At 41.0% G+C, this 23,030-nt stretch overlaps 1 protein-coding gene across 1 annotated transcript; it reads right to left on the bottom strand.

The window, feature by feature from the left end:
* Nucleotides 1-377: 377 nt before the first annotated feature.
* XKR5 (XK related 5) lies at nt 378-21,452 on the bottom strand. The gene is given in 8 exon segments (XM_020985266.2): nt 378-1,386; nt 1,389-1,919; nt 5,294-5,405; nt 7,647-7,816; nt 10,648-10,857; nt 12,355-12,539; nt 18,188-18,371; nt 21,223-21,452. Coding segments are annotated over 8 exon segments (2,190 nt in total). The 5' UTR covers nt 21,281-21,452; the 3' UTR covers nt 378-646.
* Between the last annotated feature and the right edge of the window lie 1,578 nt (nt 21,453-23,030).

Here is a 23,030-nt window from a genome sequence, read left to right as displayed (position 1 = left end):
TATTTGGAGGGATTTGGGGGAGAGCTCAAGAAAGTCACTGCTTTCACTATGCCATCTTGGCTCCACCCTTCAAACCTTATGCTTCTTAAAAGTTGTTTGGTTATAGTGTCTTAGGTCTAGGAAATATTTTTTCCTGGGAATGAGAGGGGGAGAGAAGTGTGGAAAAGTTGGTAAAAAGGGCCAGAATATTTCATGTTGGCAGGTTACTAGCTTGTCCTTAATGGAGGAATGTTTAATATTTTAAACAACCACAATAAAGAAAGGGATGAACAAATAAAAACACTTTGCTAAAGACACCTAAGCCAGAACAGGCATTCTGGTGTTATGCGTTGGTTTTCAATTAAAAAGTCCAAAAGTAAAAATACAACTTCTAATACTGCTATTGATGCATGTATTGTACATTTATTGTCAATCAGTCTATAATCGCCTTCAATCACAGTCATCATATCAATATTTTGATGTATCTGCAGTCTTACTGATGTGGAGACTTCCTTTCTAGTATACGTCACAACCCATCAACACCTTTTTGCTCCATCTCCATGCCTTCTCTTTAGTTTTCCAGAGGAACCATCCAATATACTGGAACCTTTTTTTTCTGTTTCTTTGACTGTTCCAGGGATATCCTGAAATAAGGATTTCCATGCATTCAGTCAGAAAAAAGGCTTATTTCTTGCCTTAACCTTTCCCTCAGACTGTCACCATTTTTTCTGGGTTCTGATTTGGGGGTGGAAGTGAAACAAGGTTCCTCTGAAGGCCTCGGTTTGCTCCTCATCATAGACAACACAGTCCCAACAGACAGGTAGCAGTTTCCTGCAGCCCTCCAGAGCTCCTGAGGTCCCCCACATCTTGAGCCTGCAGAAGATACCCCTGGTAGACTACACTGACTACTGTTATAAAGGCCTGTGCTGTGCTGTAAGTGGTTGGTTGTGCTTTTGCCTAATATTGGGCTGATGTTTGCTACAGTGACAGGAAACGGTTTTGATGCCAAGTGATTAGAGTCAGACTTGGATTGCTGATTCTTTTCTATTTCCACTTTCCTGTCGGAGACCTGGAGACATGTCATAGGCTCCTTGTGACAGGGAGCAGACTTGTCCACGGTAGCACTGATGTAAAACGTGGAGCTCTCTTTTCCTCTCCCTGCTCCTCCTACCTGTGCAATGGGACTTTCTGCATCACTCTTCTCTTGTCTCCATGGTACTGTGTTTTGATTTCTGCAACCTTCTTCCTGAGCATCACACTTATTCAATGAGAAGTCACCTTGCAAAATGACAGACGCCTTTTCCTTCGGAGGTCCTTCTGGTGCAACAACAGGCATCATTTTCTGGGAGTGTGCATGGTCATGCTGACTACCTGAAAGAGTGATATAACTTGATGTTTCCAAAGGTTCTCTTTAGTTTCTGGGACATCTTCAGCCTGAGAATCCTTTTGCCAGGAGCTCTGATATGGTGTTGTCACATGTTGTTTCCGAGATGGAGGGAATTCTTTCTTTGAAAACGAAAGCTGCATTTGTGGGCATTTAGTTGTTACATAGATGGGTGGGCAAACACAGCCTAGGTCACCATTGCCAAAGGCTGCATTGATCTTGGACATATTTCCAGTTTTTAAGGCCAGCTTCGCTAGCAGCCAATGGTGGTGCCATTTGGCAGTGGCCTCATCCCTTACAACCTGGCTCCCAAGAGAAGCTCCCCAGTCCATGCTAAGGGAATTCCCCTGATATGATGATTTGGAGTCTTCCACTGGGTACAAGCCTAGACTCTCTGATGTTTCCAAACCTTCCGGGTTTTCACAATGAAAGGAAGAAGGCTCTTTTTCTGTTTTACCATTGCCTACAGTGCCACAGGACTTCTTTATAAAACCCTGCCAAATTTCTGTGGATTTGGGGTGTAGCTGGCTGTAATAAATTATGAGTGAGGCACAACCTGAAAAAGACCAACAGAACATTAGGTTATTCATTGGAAGCCCTACATCTTCCTAATGGAATGCAGCATCTTACAGGTGTGGTACTTTTTATAGCACACTTTCCTGTAGACCATACTACCTTCCCATGTTTTATTCCTCAAGAGAAACAGAAACTCCTTGAAGGCAGAGACTGTTTTATTTTTGTTTTTGTGTCAGCTTCTTCACTGATAAAAGAAAAAGGCTGGCCCAGCTAGGCTCTAAAATCTTTTAGAATTATCTAAATTCAGATTCACCAGCTTCTCCATAGTCTTTCCCCAAGTCTCATTCTGTTTATGATAATAGACTTGAAATGAGGAATTCCAACCAGTAAAACAGGAAGCTTAACTCAGTGTGGGAGGGTGACTGGAAAATATTCTGTTAAAGAAATTATTGCCATAGTCAACACATCTGACAAAAATAAATTGAGCTGACAAAAAGTGATTAAGGTGTTTTTGTTCAAGGGAAGTATTGTTTTGGTTGTGGAAATTCCATGCCCTAGAGGGCTCCTGAGGAGCTGCCTGAAACTAGCTTTGGGCTCTTCTAGTAATCCCTAATAATATACACATATCATAGACATAGAGACATATGATGATGCAGTGGATAAAATGCTGGCCCTGGAGAAAGAAAGACAAGTTCATATCCAGCTTCAGATACTTATTTAGCTTGTCTCTGTCAGCCTGTTTCCCCATCTGTTAATGGGGATAATAATAGCACTTACCTTTCAGAGTATGAGGATCAAATGAGAAAAATATGTAAAGCGCTTTGCAAACTTTAAAATGCTATAGAAATGTTAGCCATTATGATTACATATTTTGGTCTGGACCTGTGATTTTAATGGTCTGAAAATTTCTTCCAGAAACCAGATGGGTAATTGGTCTGCAACTTACAGTCTCAGAGAATTGTCTACAGCATTGAGGGGTTGAGCAGTTTGCCTATGGTCTACTATCTATCTGCATACAAATGTGCATATTTTATGTGTACAAATTCATTTCTTTACTACATGAAACACATGCTATATTAAAAAACTGGAGTCAGGAGAACTGGGCCCCATCTATGGCACACATCACTGTCATGGTAAAGGCCATGAGATTATGTCATATGAGGACTGGTTGAAGGAAATGGAGCTGTTTAGCCTGGAGAAGAAAAGACTTGGGGGAAGGGGGAACATGAAAGCTATCTTCAAGCATCTAAAAGGCTATTATATAAAAGAGGGATTAGCCTTGTTTTTCATGGGACCAAAATGTTGAATTAGGACTAATGGGAGGAAGTTGCTGAAATGCAGATTTTGGCTAATGTAAGGAAAAAACTTCTCACTAGAGCTCCTAAAAAATCTATATCTGTATCTATATATCTCTGTATCTCTCTATATTTTGTTTAGGTATTGACTAGAAAAGAAAGCTTCTGAGCTCCCTTCTGACTCTGATATTCTGTGAGTTTGTAAAAGTCCTTAGAATACATAGTCTGGGGTAATGGACTTGCGAAAGAAAGGCAGAAAATCAGGCCTTGCTCTCTCCCCCATCTCCCAGCTTTCCCTTTAAGGAAGAGGAGTCAGGCCATTAATATCCCCTGACACAACTCCCCATCTCTATCCCTTCCTTTTTACCCAAGTATTTATAAGGTTTGAAAGTTCACCACTGACTTTGAGAGAGCCCCCCAAGAGGCCTTCTATACTGCATCACCTGCCTCCCCTTTATCAGAAGTCTTCAGGCCAAAGCTAGATAACCACTGTAGTTGGGATTCTTATTCAGGCATAAGTTTACTGAATCACAGTATTTCAGAGTTGGAAGGGACCTCTAGGGCTATCTAGCGCGATCAGATAAGAAAAAAGGCTGTCTGCTCCCTGAGGTTCCCTCTGGTTGTTCAGGAGGTATTCTATGGATGGGCAATCCCAGCACAACACAGCTCCACCACATGGATCCAAGCAAACAAAGAAGCAGACCATGCTCATTCCTCGAACCTAAGTTCAAGTCTGCTTTGCTTTCTCCCTGGTGTATCTTAGCCTGGTCCAGGTATCAGTACAGAGCTCCTTTAGAGGAGTAGGAAGAGAGGTTCATGAGAGTCATCTGAGCTGCCAAACAATAGCTACATGTGGTGAAGCAGATGTCTGTCTCCACTGATCTCTGAACCTTTGCTAATGCCTGCTGTGCCAGACCTTGGCTTGCCTCTTGCACTGGTCCTTCTCACATCTTGTTTTCAGGCCTAGTGATCTCTAGATCCCTCTGTTCCCTCCTCATAGTTACCCTGTCTGGATCCAGAAAAATGGCTTAGTTTCCTAATCCTGAGGGATGTCTCCCCTGCTACATTGTTAGGCCACCAAAACCTCCCTTTGCCTACTGTAGAAAATGATATTGGTGAAACATCTGCATGTGAGTAACTGAATTTAAATATACCACAGTGCCCTCCCCCCCGACCCAAATGCAGAATCATAAGACTGTATATTTAGAGCTGAAAGGGATTTTAGAAGTCATCAAGTCTAGAGCCCTCACACTGATAAGAAAACTGAGGTCCACAAGGGTTAAGTGATTTGCCTAGGCCTTAGTGTCACAGAGCTCTAAGTGTCTGAAGGCAAGATTTCAACTCAGAGAATTCCTGGCTCCAAGCCCAGCAACCATAACCATATTCATTATATCATGGTGCCTGCCCTATTTCACATTGACTCATCTGTGTTTATGTGGTCTGACTCCTTCTAATGGCATGTTAGCTCCTGGAGGGTTAATAGTCACTTGAGGGACTATTTTCTTTTTGCCTTTGTAGTTCTGGTACCTGCATAGTGCCTAGCATACAGAAAACACTTAGTAAGTGCTTGTTGTTGAATGAATAGTAGAACATGTATTGAACTTGGAATTAAAAGACTGAGAAGGTATGGATTTATATCCCAGCTCTGCTACTATCTAAGTGACCTTGGATACTTTCTAGGCCTTAGTTTCCCTACTACAAAATCTGGGGTTTGGGCCAGAAAATCTTGAGGAAACTGGTTTGAAGCCCTATCACCTGCATTACCTTGGGCAAGTCACAAACTCTATGGGATGTAATTTCTTCATCTGTTCAATGAAGGGGTTAACTGATGACCTTAAAGTTTCCTTCTACCTCTGTCTACGATGTTATATTTCTATGAGCCCTTTTGAAATCAAAGGGAAAAGAAAAGGTATATCCTTCTGATACCTATTTTTGGATAGAATCTTGTGGCCCCAGGTAACTGCTCACATCTCAGGCTCTTTCAGGCTATGACATGGCAAAAATTGTTCTCTTCCTATATCCTACACTTAATGGTGTCCTAGTGACAATTCTCCCTCTTCTTGAAGTTCATTGAAGGAAACAGAAGCCAGTGTGTTGGGAAAGTGACAGGTGTTCTTACCAATAATAAATCCAGATACAATGCCTGCTGTCATCCACGTGGTGCCCCACGATGCTCCCTGCAGAAAATCTGTGGCCAACAGCAAAAGGACTATGTTCTCTATCAGCATTATCTATGAAAATAAAAGGAGTCAGCACAGCTCTTCTGGCTCATGCCCTAGTAGGCATGCATCTTCCTCACTCAATAAAGTATTCCAGAACCCAACCCTAGCCTATCTTAGACACAAATTGGTGTCCACAGCTGGCAGCATATAAACAGCTGGAAGGGCCCATGGTGAGCACTCATTTCAGGCTCCCTCCTCTGGCCCTCTGTGCCTATGGTAGAGAAGGGAAAAAACTGAAGTCCAAATTGATAAGGTGATTTGCCTAAGGTCACACGTATAGGATATAAACTCTGATAAGGCCTTAGAGAATATCTAATCCACCCCCCTCATTTCTTTACTTTTCTTTACTTTTTTATTTTTAAAATTCTGAACATAAACACCAAATAAAATTAACATTTTCACATATACTCTAGAACTGAAAAGGATTTCCACAGAAAAATAGAACAGAAGGAAAACTGTCAGTCTCTATTATGTACAGCCTGCTTTTCAAGTATATAATAAATTAACATGTAACTTTCAAAACTGTCTTGCTTGTCTGTGATTCCTGCTAGCCTTTTTTTCTGCTTTCTTCCCACATTTTAATCCTAGCCCTAGTTCTTCTCTCCTTCCTCATCTTCCATCCTTCTCCCCATGCTTCATCATCTATACTCTGGAATCATGGATCAACCCCCTAATTTACAAAGGAGGGAACTAAGGTCTAGGTTGCTTAAGTGTCTTCTCCAAGATGGTATAAGTAGTAAGTGGCAGAGCCAGGATTTGAATCCAAGTTTTCTACTGCTAAATCCAGGGCTTTTTCCATGACATCATGCCCTCTGTTGGGGCATAGCTGTTTGCATATTGCCTTCTCCATTAAACTATGAACTCCTTGGGAGCAGGGATCGTTGCCATCTCTGTATCCCCAGCACTTAGCACTGTGCCCATCAACTAGTAGGCATTTAACATATATTTACTAACTGAATATTAAATCAGTCCTTGGCACACAGAGGACTTCCTGGTACTATTTATGGCCCACTAAAACATCTGTGTCTCAGTGACAAGAAAGTGCAACATCCAGGTGTCTCTCATAGAGCTGCATCTCATGACTGGTTTTTCAGTTTCACTCTCAAGGCCACTGATCATTTATGAAATGCTCCTGTGATTTAGGTATGCCACCACCAGGTGGTGGTAAGTCCTAGAGTTATACTGTTTTAGCAAGGCAGATGCTTTTCCAGATGATGGTTCTCTGCTTGAGCTCACTTCCTGATCCCCAGCCACTCAGATGCATAACTATTAATGCCAATTTTTAATGTAAAATGTATTTTAAATTAAAACAACTACATAATAACCACAAATTTAAAAGTTATAGCTAAGGTCAAAGTGTTAAAAAAGTTGGAATAGAATGCTAAGTTAGAATAGAATGGAATAGAATGGAATAGAACACTACTTCCTTTCCTCTCTAATTAGGGTCTGTGATCATTCTCAGTCCTTTCTCATCTTCTTCCACACTTTAATTCATCTATTGACTGTGGCATCAAAGAAATCTCTTCCTCTCTTCCTAACTTAGCTCTCAACTTATAGCTTAGAAATTCAGTTTAGGAATTCTTTCTTCCTTTCTATGAGGCCTCCTTTTCTATAGGCTGCTCTTGTGGCAAATGTTAGCTTTAGGACATGTCAGTGAAATGTCTGCTTTGCTCCATTATCTCCCTATTCACACTCACCCCTCTCACTGCACCACCCAAAAAGAGGTGGGTGAATAAGGCACATGGAGAGAAGTAGCTGTCATCTCTGTCTTTCATCAATTAGAAGTTTTTGTTTTTAAATTTTTCTGTCTCAAGTTTCCTCATCCTTTATTTATTAGTTTGTTTTTGCTTGTTTGTTTATTTAGGCAATTGGGGTTAAGTGACTTGCCCATCATATACCTAGTAAGTGTCAAGTGTTTGGTCTGAGGCCGGATTTAAACTCAGGTCCTCCTGACTTCAGGGCCAGTGCTCTATCCACTGCGCCACCTAGCTGCCCCCCTCATCCTTTTTTTAAAAGAATAATTCACTTTGCTTTATTTTGCATGTAGTTTACATTGACTTATCTTAGACATACTGTTTTCCCTCCCTTACCCCCAAAACACATCAGTAGAATGTAAGCTCTTTGCAGGCAGGGACTATTCATTTCTATCTTTATATCCTTAATATCTAACACATTCACTGCTTGGCACAGAGTAGGAGCTTAATAAAAGCTTGCTGAAATAAATTCATTTGAAGAAAAAGCATCACTTACTGTATAAAATGCGGTCATTCTATTTCTAGAAGGGCTGTCCCAGAAATTGATGTAGCAGAAGATATACACAGCTCCCACAAGCAGATTGAATAATCTCCAACAACAGGTACTATCTATGATGTCACTCTGTTGAGCAACAAGCCAGAAGGTCATCACTAACCAATGAGCACCTGAAAAAGTATCATAACAGGGAATTCAGCCCATGAGAATGAGGGGGAAAGGAGACAGAACCAGGGAAAGAAAAGAGCAGAGGTTAGAGCTCTGGCAAACTGTGAAAGATTATTGTACTAATTGAGCCAGAGGAGAGATGTGGAACCCAGAAGGGGTATGAGGCATAGAAAAAGAGTCAGCCAAATACAATAGTATTAAAAATAACAGCCAGTATTTATATAGTACTTTAAGGTTTACAAGATACTTTACAAATATAATCTCATGTGATCCTCACAACTCTGGGAGGCAGGTCATATTATTACCCCCATTTTACATGAGGAAACAGAGGCAGACAGAGTTTAAGTGACTTGCCCAGGGTCTCAGAGCCAGTAACTGTCTGAGACCATGTCTGAATTCAGGTTTTCCTCATTTTCCTCAGAGGTCCAGCGTTCTCTCCACTTGTGCCATCCAGCAAAAATTTCTTTTACAATGGTTTTGGCACTTCAGCAGTTGCTTCATATTCATCTGTTGATCAGTAAAAGAGGTACAAATTTTGGTGTCCAAGCAAGAGTTCTACTTGGGTCCTGTATATAATTCCTGTATTTTACACAGGAGAATGAGACCAAAATGGGGTTCACAAGAACTTAAAGAATGCCTATAATTTCTCCTTAGGAGTCAAAATTCCTTCATGAAGCTTTCCTTTAGTAAATGTATTAACTTTTACTTTTATCCTGGAGTTTAAAATTTTATTTTCCTCCCATTTCCTGCAAGAGGGCATTGTTCATGCATGGACCATAATTATCAATGAACTGACAAGACTGTTCCTTAGCAGTAGGTACATCCATGCGCGCACACACACAAACACACACACACACGTGTTCATACACACATGCACATGAATACATAGCACTTTTTGTTCCATGGCTGCTGTAAACTTAATTGTTCTCATCCTTTATTCTGTTAGCTGCTGAGAATTAATAATTCTGTTTAGAAAGTTGTTCTTTTATCATTAAGGAGTGGGATTGTTGTGAGACTATCTAATTTGGTCTCCTTGGTTACTGTTTGTAAGGGAGGTCTTCATATCTGCTGGGCTTCAGGATGGGATGAACCATGGAAGAAAATTTTTAGAAAAAACCCTCTATTATTAGAATTCCTTGGTTTCCTTTTCCATAGACAATCAGAGCTGGAAGGGACATTAGAGAATAGTCCAACCCCATTACATAAAAATGAGGGGAAATGAGGTGGCCAGAGAAGGGCAGTGACTTTCCCAAGGTCATACAGGTGGTAAATAGCCTGGGATTTGTTTCGAATTAAAATCTTTTGACACTAAAACCAGCAGTCTTGTTGCTACCCTAGACCCTTTTTCCTATATCAAGGACCCACGACTTCCTTAGTATCAGCATGAGGAGCTCCCAGGTTGGAAATTCCCTGTCACTGACTGTACAGGATCAGAGGTTGTGTTTTAATTCATTCGTTTGATAAGAAATCAGCACTCTATCAATCACACCATCACTGATGCCTAATAAATACAAGAACCAATGTTTTAAAAGTGTGCCAATGATATGTTGAATTTTGTTTCTCAAGGGAGACTTCTGAGGATGTCCAAATTTCAAGGGAAATTCTTGATCACTGGGGAAAATGTGATCATGTAGGTAGGGCTCAAGAAACATGCTTTGGATTGAAAAGCCAGTACCTAAATGTCAGATCCAAATGAATTTTTCAGATTTTAGAAAGAGAAAAACACAAGAAAAACCAAAAAAGGCAGCGTGGTTGTATAAAACAATGGCTCCAACCTCATTTTGAGAACCATGTTGGGGAAGGAAGGGAAACAGAATGGTCTTAAAGGATCCTTTGGAAAGGCTCAAAGAGGGAACTATGTCTATTTCACTTGAGGTATGTATTTATGGTTCTATACATGGAATGTACCTAGAAGAAAGTGACTTGGAACATTGAAGGGACAGGAGACTATGCTATAGGATAAGCTGAAGGAATTGGGGAAGATATGACTTACAGGGATGGAATTAAATGGGGAGGTGATATGTGATACTTATCTTTAAGGATATGAAGGGTTTTCATTCAGAAAAAGGAGAAGATTTGAATGACTTGGCTCTAGTTAACAAATAACAATGAGTAGATGTTCCAGAGAGGCAAGTTTTTGCTTATTATAAGGAAAAACTTCCTAACAATTAGATGCATCCAAAGGTGTAATGGGTTGCCTTGGAAGGTAGTGAGTTCATCACTACAAGAAGTTTTAGGTAAAGACTAGATGACTATGTGTCACTCATATTAACAAGGGGATTTCTATACAGTTACAGATTAGATTAGATGACTCTGAGCTCATTTCAACTCTGAAATTCTGTAGGAAAGGCAAAAGCTCTTGCGGCCCTCTCTTTACCCCAATAATTTCCTTCCTTTCTTCTCCTTCACTGGCACACTTGTCACTAGGGAATGGAATCTTAGTCTGATGTGGAGTGAGTTAGGTGAAGACTGAAAAGTGTGAAGAGTTTTCAGTCTGTAATACTGCGGTATAACGTATCTATCTAAGGAATGGTAGCCTCAGGTGTTGCCAACTTCTTTCAAGTGTTTGTGAGGAAACTAACATTCACTTCTGTAGTTTGCCTTAAAACTACACCCTCAATACCAGGTACCTAGATGATGACCTGTTGCCCATGCTTTGATGGCCCTAGGGTAGAACAAGTTATATTTGCTAACTATACAAAAAAGATTTTCTCCATTGAGGAAAATATGGCACTTTTACATAAGTCCTACACACAAATTCAACTAAAACTCTATAGTAGCATCATCTATCACACATGTTGAAAGCATTTGTGGAAAGGAAACCTCAGCTCACCTCCAACAACCAAGACCCAGCAGTGATAGGTTTGGGCAAACAGAACTAGTGTTATGATCCTAGTTCCCAGCATAGCCAGTCTCCATAGGAACTGGCATAGGAGGGCAGCCCATGGCATAGAAAGATGTCCTGGCTTCATCAGGCACATGACACGAGCATAAGAGACCAGAGACAAGGACAGTGATGACCAGGACAGAACTGTACTCACACCTAGAAATGAAGTGGTCGAAAAAAAAAAATAAAACACAATCTTTTTGTATGCTTTGATTTCTAATTCATTCTGCAAATTTCTTTCACTTTGTCGGACAGTTTAACCAATTAGTATTTAAAAATATAATAATTAAATTTGTTTTTCCATCAAACCCTGTTATATTATCTCTATTAAAAGAACAGAGTTATGGCTTATTTTACTTTAAACAGCTTGATACTAGTTTTTTCCTCTTCCCATAAACCTATAGTCACTATACTCCTGGAACTTTACTTATTTTGTACAAGCTGTAGGTACTTATAGCTTCTCTTGCTTGTATCAATCTCTCCTTTCCATGTGCTTTGAAAGAAATACCACCAAATAAACCATAGTGAAAATAGCCATCAAAACTGATTTCTTTCTTGAGGCAGTGAACTTTTATACAAAAACAAGGCTTCAATAAGTACTGTTCCCATCTTATATCTGAATTAATAATACTAATAGTTCATAATGCATAAAATACTTCTCATTACTATTTTGTAAAGTAACTATGAAATGTATTATTATTCTCATTTTACAGATAAACAAACAGAGATTCAGTTATGTAATCAAACGACAAGCATTTATGAAGCTTGTATCAGTAGGGATGCGAGGCTCTAGGGATACAATGACAAAAATGAGACAATCCTTGCTTTCATGAAACTTACATACTATTGAGGGAAATAACCTGTGCATATAAAAGTTGATTTGCAATATGTACAAAATAAACAGATTTCTCTGATAAATCTTGTTTCTAAGATATATAAAGAACTGATCCAAATTAAAAACAAACAGAGTCATGCCCTAATAGATAAATGTTAAAGTAAATGAATAGGAAGTGTTTGAAGGAATAAATTCAAGCTATCAACAATCATATAAAAATGCTACAAACCACTAATAATTAGAGAAATGAAAATTAAAGCTACTTTGAGGTTCCATCTCCTACCTATTAGACTGGTAAAGATGACAAAATGAGGAAAATGACTAATGTTGGAGGAGCTGTGGAAAAGTAGGTACATTGATTCTCTGCTGGCAGAGCTATGAATTGGTCCAGTCATTCTAAAAAGCAGTCTGGAACTATGCCCAGAAAGTTACCAAACTGTGCATACCTTTTGACTCAGCTATGCCACTACTAGGCCTAGACCTGAAAGAAATCAGAGAAAGAGGAAAAGTATCTACGTGTACAAAATAATTTATACCAGTTCTTTTCATGTTGGACCCAAATTAGAAACTAAAGGGGTGTTTTCCCATTAGGAAATGGCTAAACAAATTATAGTCTATGGATGTAATAGAATATTATTATGCCATAAAAATGATGAAATGGATGATTTCAGAGGAAACTGTGAAGAGTCCAATGAACTGATGTAGAGTGAAGTGAGTTTCACTGATTCCAGGGATAGTCACTGGCAACATCTGAAAAAGGCAAAAAGGTGTGTTCTGGGTCCCCATGGCTTAGCTCATGCTTCACAGTCTCTTCTTACCTGGGACCGGATCTTTTAAATCAGCTGCAATGAAAGCATAAGTCTGTAGCAGGAGGTGGGGCCCTGCCTGGAGCAGGGCTTCGAGCAGCCGAAGCACAAAGAGATCACCTTGTTGCAACACCAGTTTCCCCAGCCCAGGAGGCTCCTCTTCCTTTGCCATGGCTGCCAAGAAGGCATCCCAGTGCCTGAGCAGAACAAAACCCTGCTGTCATTTCTGAAGCGACTAAAAACACCAGGGGTTGCCAGCTGATCTTAAGATTAATATGGGGCAACAACGTGACATGGCAGTCTAAAAAGCTAATGCTGAGAGACCCATAATATCTAGAATGTTGGAGTCAGATTCCATCTGGAATATTGTTTCATTCAGAGCATCACATTCTAGGGAGGATACTGACAAACTGGAGGCATCTATGTAAGGGAAGAGGATGATATGGTGAAAGGAGTGGGGAGACCATGCTATTTAAGGATCAAAGGAAGGAGCTAAGGAAGTTTAGCCTGGAGAAGAGAAGGAAGAAAGGACACAAGAGAATAGTCATCAAATATTTTAAGGTCTATCATATGGCAAATGGAGTAGGCTTCTGCTTCGCCCTAGAGGACACAACTAGGTATGGTGGGTGGAAGTTGCTCTAAATTTAAATTTGATATAAAGACAAATTTCCTATCAACCAGAACTCTGCAGAAACTGTAATACCTCCTTCAGGAGGTAGTGGGCTCCCCTTCAATGAATATCTCATAAGATATTCATCTAGGAGAAAAGGAAGGGAATAAGCATTTAAATATGCTTATAAATTATATGTTTATATAACTGTATAATAATATACTTTATAAGCTTATGTAATAAGAACTAAATAAAGCTTATATAAACATTATCATCTGTATATACTGTATCCCTCCTACTAATCACAGAACAGAGCAGAGGTTCTTAATGTGCAGGATATGGATAAATTTTAGGGCACCCATGAACTTGGATGGGAAAAAATTACATTCTTATTTTTTGTAATTTTACAATGAAATTTAGCATTTCCATCAATTATTTAAAACACTATTCTGAGAATGGTTCCTTAGGTTTTCACCAGACTGCCAAAGGGGTTCATGACATAAAAAAGGCTAAGAACCTCTAGAATAGGGTAGATACTAGGACTCAGGGATAGGGAACCTGCGGCTTTGAGGTCATAGGTGGCCCTCTACATCTCTGGGTATAGCCTTTTGACTGAATCCAAGTTTTACAGAACAAATCCTTTTTTAAAGGGGATTTGTTCTGTGAAGTTTGGATTCAGTCAAAGGGCTGCACTAACCTGGTTTGATTCTGCAAATAGGATGATTTCCTTAGTGTTGCTTTGGGTTAAAGATGATCTGGGGTTAAGCCAAAGTTCCTTGGAACCAGAATGTATGCCATCAGTCCATATGCTCTCAAAGGTGAGCTTCCTAGAACCCTCTAATCCCAGTGTGGGGAAGGCCACATAATACCCTCTAGGTCCTCAAGTGTGGCCCTTTAACTGAATCCAGACTTCACAGAACAAATCCCCTTAGTAAAAGGATTTGTTCATAACCTTTCTTTGGTGCCTACCTAGCACTTTGCATTTTTACCATGGTTTTATAATGTATCATTGTTTTTTTAACATTACCTCTGCACCTTATCTATCCCCTTCTACACTGAGGTCCATCTGGGCAGAAACTATGTTTTACCTACACTTTGCATCTTCCCCAGCACTGAGAACTATTACTTTGCATGCAGTATTCAATATGGTTGTTGAATGAATGACTGATTGCCTGAATGAATGAATGAATGAATGGGCAGCAGTCAAACCAGGCTTCATAGACATAGACGTAGGACACAGGTGATAAGGTTCCCCCCATAACCACCCCCCTCCCTCTAATCTTCAAGTCTGTCCTTATCTACTAGCTTCTTCCTTGCTGGCTACAAACCCTCCCTGGTCTCTCCTGTCCTTAAAAATCCTTCCCATTTCCTTAAGTTAGAACTCTCTTTCCTTTTATGGCCAAACTTCTAGAAAGAAGCTTTCTACTCTCATTGCTACACTTTTCTCACTTCTCAGTCCTTTGCAAACGGGATTCTAACCTCACCACCTAAATGAAAATGCTTTCTCCAGTTCCAAAGCGCTCTGGTAGGCGAGTCTCATGGTCTTTACCCAATGTTTCTTGACACCTCTGAAGTATTTGACACTGCTGACTACCTTCTCTTCCTAGTAAGTTCTCCTCTGGATAAGTTCATTGCATTGCAGTGCCTTGGTTCTCCTTCTACCTATCTGATGGCTCCTAAGGCTCCTTTATTGTATCATCATCTATATTGTGTCCCCTAATTGTGGGAGTACCCCAAAGTTCTGTCCTAGGTCTCCTCTTTCAACACACTCTCTCAGTGATTTTATTAACTCTCATGGGTTTAATTATCATCTAGAGGCAAGTGGCTCTTAGATCTATATATTTCTGTTGTGGTCTGAGACACTGAGACCCCTCAAGGGCCAGAATATAGGACACAGTCATCTGGAACGAATTCACAGACTCTAGCATTCTTTGAGTCAAGGTGGGAAAGATTTATTGTTATGCTAAACAGCAGGCAAGGATTCTCAAGGAACCCACCATGGTGGGCAGAGCTCCTTAGGGAATGATGCTAAAGCTTATATAGGAAAAGCAGTGGATTAGGTGCCAAGTATGCTAATTAGGTGACAACATACAACTGTGTCATTCACTACTGGAAAATCAGGGATGGAGAGGAAGAGAGGGTTCCTAAAGGGCATGTTTTTGATCTGCTACATCTGTAACAAGATAGTTTTAGGAGTTGACCTCTACAGCTTGACCTCTGGATTGTATACGGTAACTGTGGCCATCAGTACTTGATGGTTCTGCTGGTACAAGATGGTCCTGTTCATAGAAGGGAAATTCTACAGAGGTCATCTTGTTCTTGTAACAGGGAGAGAGATAGTGTCCTTGGGCTGGAGGGAAACTGTCAGGGCTAGTGCCTTGAGGCTAAGGAGAAATTGGGATCCAAGCACAGGCACCCAAATACCCCATCATTTCTAATCTCATTCTTTCTAACTAATTTGAAGTAGATGTCACATAGGCCTCTCAAACTCAATGTATCCCAAACAGAACTCATTATCTTTTCCTCCAAACCCACTGCTCTTCTGAACTTTCCTATTTTTGTCTAGGATACTGACATCCTTAGTCACCCAGGTTTAAGCCCTTCAATGCATTCCCAACTCTCGCTCTTACTCCTACATATCTTGTCAATTCTACTTTCACAACAACTTTTGCACTTAGCCCTTTTCTCCACTCACAGAATCTCTTCTGTAGTTCAGGCCCTCATAACCTCTGGGTTAGACTATTTCTACAGCCTCCTAAATAGCCCACCTACCTTATGCCTTTTCCCTCACTATTTCATACTCCATATAGCTACTAAATTTTTATTTCTTAAAGCATAGGTCTTTCCATGTCACTCTCCTACTCAATAAACTCCAGTGGTTCTCTATTACTTTTAGGATCAAGCACAAATGCTCTTCTTTGGCATTAAAAGCCTTTCATAACCTGGCTCCAATCTACCTGTCCAGTTGTATTATATATTATGTCCCTTTACACACTTTGTGGTCCAGCCAAATTGGCCTTTTTTCTGCTCCCTATGCATGCCATTTCACACCCTGCAGAGGCAGAGGTTTATTCCTTTGGAGAAGCTACTAAGAAGGGTTCACTACCACATAAGAAGCTCTACTGGTTCAGGATTTGGGAGTGGGGTAGGGACTGGGACTATGATTTCATCAGCACTTAGAACTCCCAGTATTTGAAGATAAGCCACTTAATTTGTAACTGAAAGTTAGACAGTTGCCTGGGGGTACTACAAGTTTAAGTAACTTTGCCCATGGTCAAACAGCTAGAACCTGTTAGAAGCAGAATTTGAACTCAAGTCTTCCTAACTCAGGCCAGTTAGATAGCATTACATAATGTTGAGAAATGGGATTATGAGATAAACCTTTCTCAAGTGCACAACTAGATTTCATTCATTTGGCCATTGCCCCCCCAAATCTGCCTAGAGTAGGAGTTTACCTACCCCTAGAGGGTCAATCCCTGCAGGCCAGGAGTTTTACTCACTTTGGTTTTAGGGATGAGGAAATGGAAACCTGGAGAGTTTAAGTGACTTGCCTAAGGTCATTCAGGTAAAAGTAAGTACAAGACAGTCAAACACAGAGATGGAACTTGAATTCAGGACATCTGGCTACATAACCAGTGCTCCTTCCACTGGACACATTACTCAGAAATTACCTAGCATTTGCTTTGTATACATTTTGTAACATGGCATAATGGATAGAGAGCTAGCCTCAGAGTCACGAAGACCTGGATTCAAGTCCTCCTTCTGACATATATTGGCTGTTTGATCCTGGGCAATCACTTATCCTCTCTATGGTCCCATTCGACTCTCTGTTGCTATAAGTTGCAGAGGAGGGACTGGAAAGGAAGTTCCTCATCAAGAGCAACCTAACTCAAGAAATCAAAGCTCTGTGGAAAAAAAAAAGTATGTATTTAACAGGTGTTTAAGAACTGACTCAGAAGAACAAGCGTCCCTGACTGCCTGTTTTTCAGTTGGAAGACAGAATTGAGTCAGGCCCCCAAACTTTTAAATGGACCCACAATCTTGAGAGATAGCCTGAGAAGGAGTGCCAAGGGCAATAAGCACATATATAGCACCAATTATGTGCCAGGCACTGTGTTAAACAAGCACTTTTACAAAAATTATCTCATTTGATCCTTACAATAAACCTTCGAGGCAGGTCCCGTTATTATCCCCATTTTATAGTTGAGGAAACTGATATTAGCAGAGATCAAGTGACTTGCCCAGGATCATACTACTATTCCATGTCTGAGGCAGATTTGAAGTCAAGTCTTCCTGATTTCAGATGCAGCACTAACTCCTTTAAGAGTCTCAGAGCAGAAGACTCAGGCTGAAGCTCTAGTTGTATTCACGCCTTCAAGGACAGAAGGAAGTGCTAATAAAAGTTTGCTCTTTCCCCAACTTTCCCTCCCTGTGCCTCTTCAGTAACAGAGATAAACAGAAATTTAAATTAGGGAAGAAAGCCAATCCTCTGCCTGGATATTATGAATTTTTCTAACTGGAAACTTTGAGACATAGCAAACTTTTCAGCCAAAATAGAATCCATAAACAAGCAGAGAGGGATACCATGTGGACCTGAGGAGCCATTATGTTGTCCATAGGCCAAAAAACTTGCTAACTGGTGTAACAGGAGTTTGGTTGATTAAATCTTCGGGGACAAAGAAGGTAGGGAGGCAAGTGTATTCCTACAACTGTTCCCTTTACCGTGACACCCACAATCTCATTTTATTTGTGTTACATCTCATTTTATGCTCACAAAAACTCTGGGAGGTGGGTGCTCTCTCTATCTCTAATACATATGTGTATGTATATGTGTGTGTGTGTGTGTATATATATATACACACACACACATTATACATATATGTATATATATGTGTATATATGTATATATATGTGTATATATGTATATATGTGTGTCTGTGTGTGTATATATATATATATATATATATGAAACATGTGTGTACATAATTCTCCTGATAGAATGTAAGTTCCTTGGGGGTAGGGGTCTTACTTGTATTCCTAGCACCTATCATAATGCCTATAAATGCTTATTGAATGGTTAATTAATTGAATGACTTTGTATGTCCAGTTCCTAACACCGTTCCTTGCACAAGGAGGTATTTAAGAAATGCTTATTGAATGAATGAATGGAGGAATGAACAATGAATGAAAACAGTAAATTGAATTCCAAGATACAGGGATTCTCCTTGCCCTTACCGTTTCCATATGCCAAGCTGCAGGAGATGCACAATCATCAGAAAACAGCTGCCTTGATGACCATCTGCTAGGAACCACAGATAACTTAGGCCCTGAATCAGGCATCCAGGAAGGAGAGCTGAGACAGTTAGCCATGCCCACAGATACTGCTCAGTGTAAAAGTAATACACCACTGTGCACAGGCCTGTAAGAAGAAGGGGGAAAAGAATGAGTTAGGGAGTAAAGAGGCCTAGAACTGCGAGCTTCAATATGTCTCAAATACTACTTTAATGGGAATTAGCAAAATGCAAAAACATGCCAACCAACCATGTACTAAGAAGTTTTTTTTTTTGCTGTGTGTAGGGCCTATTAGGAGCTTGAAGAAACACATGAATGTATGACACAGTCCTAGCTTCTCAAGGATCCAAAGATCTCAATGAATTATTCAATGAATCACTCACTACCTTAAGTTTATTATTCTCTACCTCTCTGTAGAACTCAAAGTAACTTCCTCCTCCAAGATTAAGGAATTAGAGATACCATAGCTAGTGAACAAAATAGTATTTAGTATTACATTCCCTGAAGAGCAAAGCATATCTGAGATGTCCCAGATAGAATGAAATGTCTCTGAAGTGTTAGAAAACACTAGATGACATCCTGCCTCCCATCTCTCAAGAATAAAAAAAATAACAGTTTTATCTTTAGACATCACTTTACAAACATTAACTAGCACTTCTGACCCAGTGCTCCTCTTCAAAGTGCTTCCTTTTTGACAAGCAGGGAGACAAGGCTTCTTCATGATGCGGGAAAACAACTATGAGGTTCAATATTATGATGTTAATAATAGTACACATTAAAGTTTATAAAGCACTTCAGCCACAACAACCCTTCTATGTTCTTACTGTTATCCCCATTTTATATATAAGGAAGCTAAGGCTCAAAAGGGTAAAGTGATTTTTCCCAGGACCACACAGCTGATAGCAGAGGCCTGGACTGGACTGGAATCCAAGTTTCTTGATTCCAAGTGCACTAAATCATAATGCAAAGTGGGATAATAATAATAATAATAATAATAATAATAATATAATAATAATAATAACAACAACAATAATGATAGCTAGACGTATAAAGTACCTACTATGGGCCAGGCATTGTGTTAAGCACTTTACAAATATTATCTCATTTGAACCTCACCACATCCCTGGAAGGTAAGTCAATCTCCATTTTACAGTTGAAGAAACTGAGGCAAACAGAGGTTGTGACTTGCCCAAGATTATATATATAGTAAGCCTCTGACCTAGGATCTGAACTTATATCTTCCTTACTCCAGGCCCAGTGTTCTGTACTGTACTGCCTAGCTGATTAGGATAAGAATTTTTTTTTAATTATGTGGACAGAACCCCTTCTCTTTAGTCTTATTTGTTTGTGGAGGCCAACTCTGGCCCAGTAAGCATCATATGGTATTGGCCAGAAGGCTCCTTCCAGGGCATTCCTTGTATATGATTGGTAAGTGATCTCTAGGGACAGGTTGCCATAGGAACCTAGGGGTAAGAGGTCCTATAACTGGCATCATGGGGGGGGGTCCCTGACAAAGGGTGTTGGTGAACATTACTGTGTTCAAATCCAGCATATAGTAAATGCTTGTTGATTTGACATATTTGATTGACTCCCTTATCACACTCCTGGCAAGGACTGTTCTTTTGAAATTTGGAGTCAGTCTATGCTATTTACCATATTACTTCAAGTCCTTGGGCAAGTTATTTCACCCTCAGTTTCCTTTTCTGTAAAATAAGGAGACTTTTCTCTAGATCTATGATCCTATACATTTAACAAGAAGTCCAAATCTCATTGCTATCGTTACTTTTTTTTTTAACCCTCCAAACTTGTCATTTTGAGCCTTCTCCATTTTACCGGTATCTGTGAACCCCAGTTTCCTCTGGGAAGATGCTTAATCTGGGGTCTGGGAACTGGCTTTCAGAAATATTTTGATAACTACACTTCAATACATTTAGTTTCTTTTTGAATTCTATGTATTTTATTACATGCATTAAAATTTTTTTTTTCTGAGAAGGGAGTCCATAGGCTTCACCAGACTGCTAATGGGGTTCAAGGCACAAAAAAGGTTAGGAAGCCCTGCACTAGGTTCACTCCATTCTATATCCATCATCCTACTAATCATTCCAACTCCAGTTCCAGATTTATCTCCCCTCCCCCCGTTACAACCTCCCAACCATGCCTTTCCGGCTTCCTCCTAATAGCTGCAGGAGTTTGGGGAGGAGAGCTGTGCATTTCAATCCTTTCCCCAGACCGGATGCATCTCTCAGTTTGCACTTTAATTAGCCCTGGGCCTAACAATCCTGAATGCCTCTGGTGGAGGGGTGGTGGTGGTGGAAGGGATGCCTTTGGGAAGATCGTACTCGAGGGAGCTGCGGGTGGATCAGTGGTTAATAAGCATGCAAAGGATAGTTGTCTGATGTCTGTGGCCAAGAAAGAGCGGGAATTTACAAGCGTGCATTGTTAGAGATTATGCAGAGCATGGGTATGTAACTTGGAGAAGGAACAGAGGAAATTTTTTTTTTTGGGGGGAGGCTGCTTCCAGGCTCAATGAAACTTGCTTGTTTCCAGGGCTTGTGCACTGAGAGCCTTCAAGAACAAGGAACGGATGGAGGGTTGAGGAAGGAGTGGACTGGTTCCACTGTGTTGGAGGGGGGGCGGTAAGCGAGAGTCTGCGTGGAAGTGAGGATAGTTGTTCTGTATAAAAAGGCGGGCTGTGTCTGCAGACTGGAGAGAAGGGAAGTCTGCGTTCATAGTTTTAAAAATTAGTCTCCAAGTGGGTTTGCAACTACAGGAAGAAAAGGTTACGTAGAAAAGGGAGTAAGCATTTTGCATGCGAAGGTTCATGCGTAGAGACTGGAGGCTGCCTGTAAGCATCGTTAGACGTTACAGGAACTTTAGGGAAGCTGCAGACGCTGGAGAGGGGAGATTAGGAACTGGATGCAAAGCCCTGCGGTTAGTCAGCAAGTCTCCCTACTCCCCGCCCGGCTCCGCCGACTCACGCGCGCCCTGCTCCGCCGCCAGTAGCAGAGCGCAGAGCACTAGGTATCCCGCGTGCATCCTCAGCGCTTTTCCCGAGCTGCAGCTATCCCGGGCAGGCTACCAGTGCAGGCACGATCCAGGACTTCTGGCGCGAGCCTCCTCCCCCAGTTTTGGAGCCCTCCCAGACTGCCACCCGCCTTTGCTCAAGTTTGCAGTGGGTTACCACTCTAGTGGTGGAGTAGGGGAAGAGAAGGGCGTGGAATCCTTAGTTTTGGCCCCCGGTGGGCAGAAGGGTTCACACGCCAATCGGCCTCAGGACCCCTCCCACTTTTGAGTACGCGATTGGCTGGCTGGGGAGAAGAATTAGGTGGTCCTAGTCTCCTCTGGAAGGAAGGGTGGGGGAGGGTACGGTTCTGCAGCGCGCAGGGCTCAGGGCTGGAACCTGCAGTTTTTGCTGTGAGGCCGCTTGAATTAAGTAGTACACTGGCTATTTCCGAATTCATTGCACTGGATCGTATTTGTTAAGCGCTTAGTATTAAAAGTGGAATTGTAGTCAGGAAGATGGGTTCAGAACCTGCCACTGTAAAATGATAGACATGTAAAGTTCTTCGTAACCTAGTCCTTTCCTACCTTAATCCTTCATGTGCTCTAGTTCTGTCACATCTTGCCTGACACACAGTTCCTCAATTTTTCCAGTCTTCTTGTCTTTACGTTGGCTGTCCTCCACTCCTGGAATGCTCCCCGCTTCCCCTCTGCCTCAGTTTCTTTCTTCCTTTTTTTTTTGGCTGGGCAATGGGGTTAAGTGACTTACCCAGGGTCACACAGCTAGTAAGAGTTATGTGTCTGAGGCCACATTTGAACTCAGTTCCTCCTGAATCAGGGCTGGTGCTCTATCCACTGCGCCACCTAGCTGCCCCCTCAGTTTCTTTGAAGACAGTTAAATCCCACCTAAGGAAAGAGATCTTGCCTTTAACCCCCCCCCAATCTGTTAATGCCTTCCTTACTCAAATTATACATTTTATATGCTGATATTTATGTCTTCTCCCCCACCAGAATGTAAGCTTTTTGAGGACAGAGACTCTTTGCCTTTCTTGGTATTCCCAATGCATAACAGTCTGGCACTTAGTAAATTTGTGTTATTTGAAAAAAACAAACCCAATTCTCTTAGTTGCAAAGCTAAAATTCCTTGTTTGTTTCCAATCTTGACTTCTTTTTGCTACTTCTATAGCCACAAAGGCCATGAGGGCAACATTCCTTCTCTAAGAAGCATGCTGTCCAGGAAAATGTCGTTCTCTTGCTATAGAAGGCTAAATTCAAGCTTCATACTGCCTAAGATACAGAAATCCTCACTCTTGAGCCTACATAGAAGGTTGGGGCCCAAGAACCCATGAACTTCCATTTGGGGCAGAGTTGTCAACCATATGTCTGCTTTTGCCATTTGCTTCTGTAAGGAATCTCTGAGGACCCTGGCTGATGCCACTTGGGAGAGTTAACTCTTAAGGCTGCCTTCTTTCAGGCTGCATGAGTAAGCTTGGAAAACTGCCACTTGTTTCTGCCCTGAGTCAACCATTACCAGTTTCTTGTGGAGAGGAGAAAGGGTATGCAGGCTTCTTCCACCCAGAAAACACCTCTGCTCAACTACACTCTGGTCTGTAGAAGTTGAAAAAGGTGAAAGGGCTAAGAGCTAGTCTTTTTTACTGCTGTTTGTCCTTTGTTCTCAAAGAGGAACATGACATCAGGGAGGTGGTACTATGACATGCAAGTGAATTGGTTTTAAGGAGGGAGGGCAGTGCAAAAGTCACCAGCCTCACTTTCTCCTCCAGAGCCA

Source organism: Phascolarctos cinereus, unplaced genomic scaffold (assembly GCF_003287225.1).
Source record: "Phascolarctos cinereus isolate Bilbo 61053 unplaced genomic scaffold, phaCin_HiC Scaffold_2;HRSCAF=192, whole genome shotgun sequence".
In the NCBI taxonomy this organism is placed as follows: domain Eukaryota; kingdom Metazoa; phylum Chordata; class Mammalia; order Diprotodontia; family Phascolarctidae; genus Phascolarctos; species Phascolarctos cinereus.
The sequence above is the reverse complement of the archived record's forward strand: the minus strand, read 5'-3'. Positions and strand labels throughout refer to the sequence as shown.